Source organism: Acomys russatus, chromosome 10 (genome assembly GCF_903995435.1).
Source record: "Acomys russatus chromosome 10, mAcoRus1.1, whole genome shotgun sequence".
Lineage (NCBI taxonomy): Eukaryota > Metazoa > Chordata > Mammalia > Rodentia > Muridae > Acomys > Acomys russatus.
The window spans coordinates 24,260,028-24,262,214 of record NC_067146.1 but is presented as its reverse complement, the minus strand read 5'-3'; the positions used below and the strand labels follow the sequence as shown (position 1 = coordinate 24,262,214).

Below are 2,187 nucleotides of genomic sequence, written 5' to 3'. Positions count from 1 at the left end.
AATAAATTAATGACATAAATTTTAAAAAAGATAATGACAGCCGGGCATGGTGGCGCATGCCTTTAATCCCAGCACTCGGGAGGCAGAGGCAGGCGGATCGCTGTGAGTTCGAGGCCAGCCTGGTCTACAAAGTGAGTCCAGGATGGTCAACGCTACACAGAGAAACCCTGTCTTGAAAAACAAAAAAAAAAAAAAAAAAAGATAATGACTTCAGAACAAAACCAAATCTGAGACGTTAGTTAAAAGCTTTCATTAAGAAGTGAACAGTTTTTGCTCTTTCTGTTCTTTTCGGTTCTTGCCGCTGTGAGTGTTTTGGGTGCGGTCCCCAGCGCCGAGCGCCAGTAGCCATGCCTCGGAAAATTGAGGAAATCAAGGACTTTCTGCTCACAGCCCAGCGGAAGGATGCCAAATCTGTCAAGATCAAGAAGAACAAAGATAATGTGAAGTTCAAGGTTCGCTGCAGCCGGTATCTCTACACCCCGCTCATCACGGACAAGGAGAAAGCGGAGAAACTGAAGCAGTCCCTGCCCCCTGGTTTGCCAGTGAAGGAGCTGAAGTAACCCAATCCTCTGCATTGGCTATTAAAAACCCTGGAAAGTCAAAAAAAAAAAAAAAAAAAAAAAAAAAAAAAGAAGTGAGCAGTTTTTAACTCAATATTAACACAGTGTAACTAAGAAAGAAGGTATCCCTGGGGTCCTAAGAGTGTGCCTCACAGATAATTTGCATTGAAAAGAAAGGGTTCCTGGGAGCAATAAATGAGACTAATCCTTTAAAGCCTCACACTGCAGACACAGCTAGAAAAGCATAATCTGAAAGAGACCTATGGGTGTGAGTAGGACCCAGTAGAATTATATACAAATACACAAGACCTTCACAACATTTCTGAAGTAATTAAAACAGGAAAGAATGAAAGGAACTGAGTCAGTATGAAACACAGAGGACTTTGAGCCCCTGACTTCTGAAGTCAAGAAGTAAGATAATGGGAAATGGAGCACTTTGGGTAGAAAAAAAGAATGACTCAGAGCTGAAGCAAGAACTATCTGATCGCCAGGCGTGGTGGCGCACGCCTTTAATCCCAGCACTCGGGAGGCAGAGGCAGGCGGATCGCTGTGAGGTCGAGGCCAACCCTCTACAAAGTGAGCTCAGGATGGCCAAGGCTACACAGAGAAACTCTGTCTCGAAAAACAAAAACAAACAAAAACCAAGAACTATCTGATCGTGGCAGAAGACTGCAGGAGCCAGAGGGAATGGATGACACCAAGGAAACTGTCTTCCAGACACAACAGGACTGAAGCACACACAAGCTCAGAGAAGCTGTGGCGGCACGCACAGGGCCTGCGGACTGTCCTGGTGCTGAGACAGGCAAGTCGACAAGAGTTCCCACCCATAACTAAGAAGCTCTCTCCAGCTGACAATGTAGGCTCACTGGGTATAATAACTACACTACTCCATGCCCAGTAGTAAACGGCCAGCTAACACAAAATGAACTCAGTGGTATTTTTGTAGATTTTTTTTTTTTTTTTTTTTTTTTTTTTTGTCACATACATATTCCTTTGTTTGGGCACTTTTTTTTTTCCTTACTGCTCTTTTGCTTATATATTATGATTTTTGATTTTTATGTTTTTATGAGTTTTGTTTTATGTGTGTGTTTCTTGTGGGTTTTTTCTCTTCCTTTCTTTCTTCCTTCCTTCTTTCCTTCCTACCTATCTTTCCCTCTTTCTTTCCGTTTTAAAAGACTTTCTTATTTTATTGCCTTTTTTAAAAAGAGAGACAGAAAAGTCCTGAAGTTGGGTGAGTGAGGAAGAAGGGAGGGGTTGAGAAGAATTGTGGGAGAGCAATCCATGATCAATCAGATTTATATATTGTATACATTTATATATTATATAAATTTTTTTCAAAAAAAAATGCCCAACAGATTGAAGGACACTATCTAAAGAGCAGAAAGAGGTGCTAATTAAGAAAGCAGGAGCCAGGTGTGGTGAAGCGCACCTTTAATGCCAGCGCTACAGAGGAGGCAGAGGCAGAGGCAGGTGGATTGTTGTGGGAGCGAGGCTAGGCTGGTCTACAAGCTAGTCCAGGACAGCCAAGGTTACACAGAGAAATCCTGTCTCTAAAGAAAACCCAAAACTTAAAAAAAAAAAAAGGGGGGGGGAGGCTGGGGGAGGGAGGGGGGCTGGAGAGATGGCT

General features: G+C 42.8%; 1 protein-coding gene across 1 annotated transcript; it reads left to right on the top strand.

Annotated features, from left to right (window-relative positions):
- The first annotated feature begins 280 nt into the window (after positions 1–280).
- Positions 281–560, top strand: LOC127194252 (60S ribosomal protein L38-like). Its single transcript, XM_051151569.1, has one exon. The coding sequence runs from the start codon at positions 348–350 to the stop codon at positions 558–560; it is 213 nt and encodes a 70-aa protein (XP_051007526.1). The 5' UTR covers positions 281–347.
- Positions 561–2,187: the final 1,627 nt, after the last annotated feature.

What these genes read in the sequence shown, in the direction of transcription:
- LOC127194252 (XM_051151569.1), top strand. Translation starts at nt 348, where the DNA reads ATGCCTCGGAAAATTGAGGAAATCAAGGACTTTCTGCTCACAGCCCAG.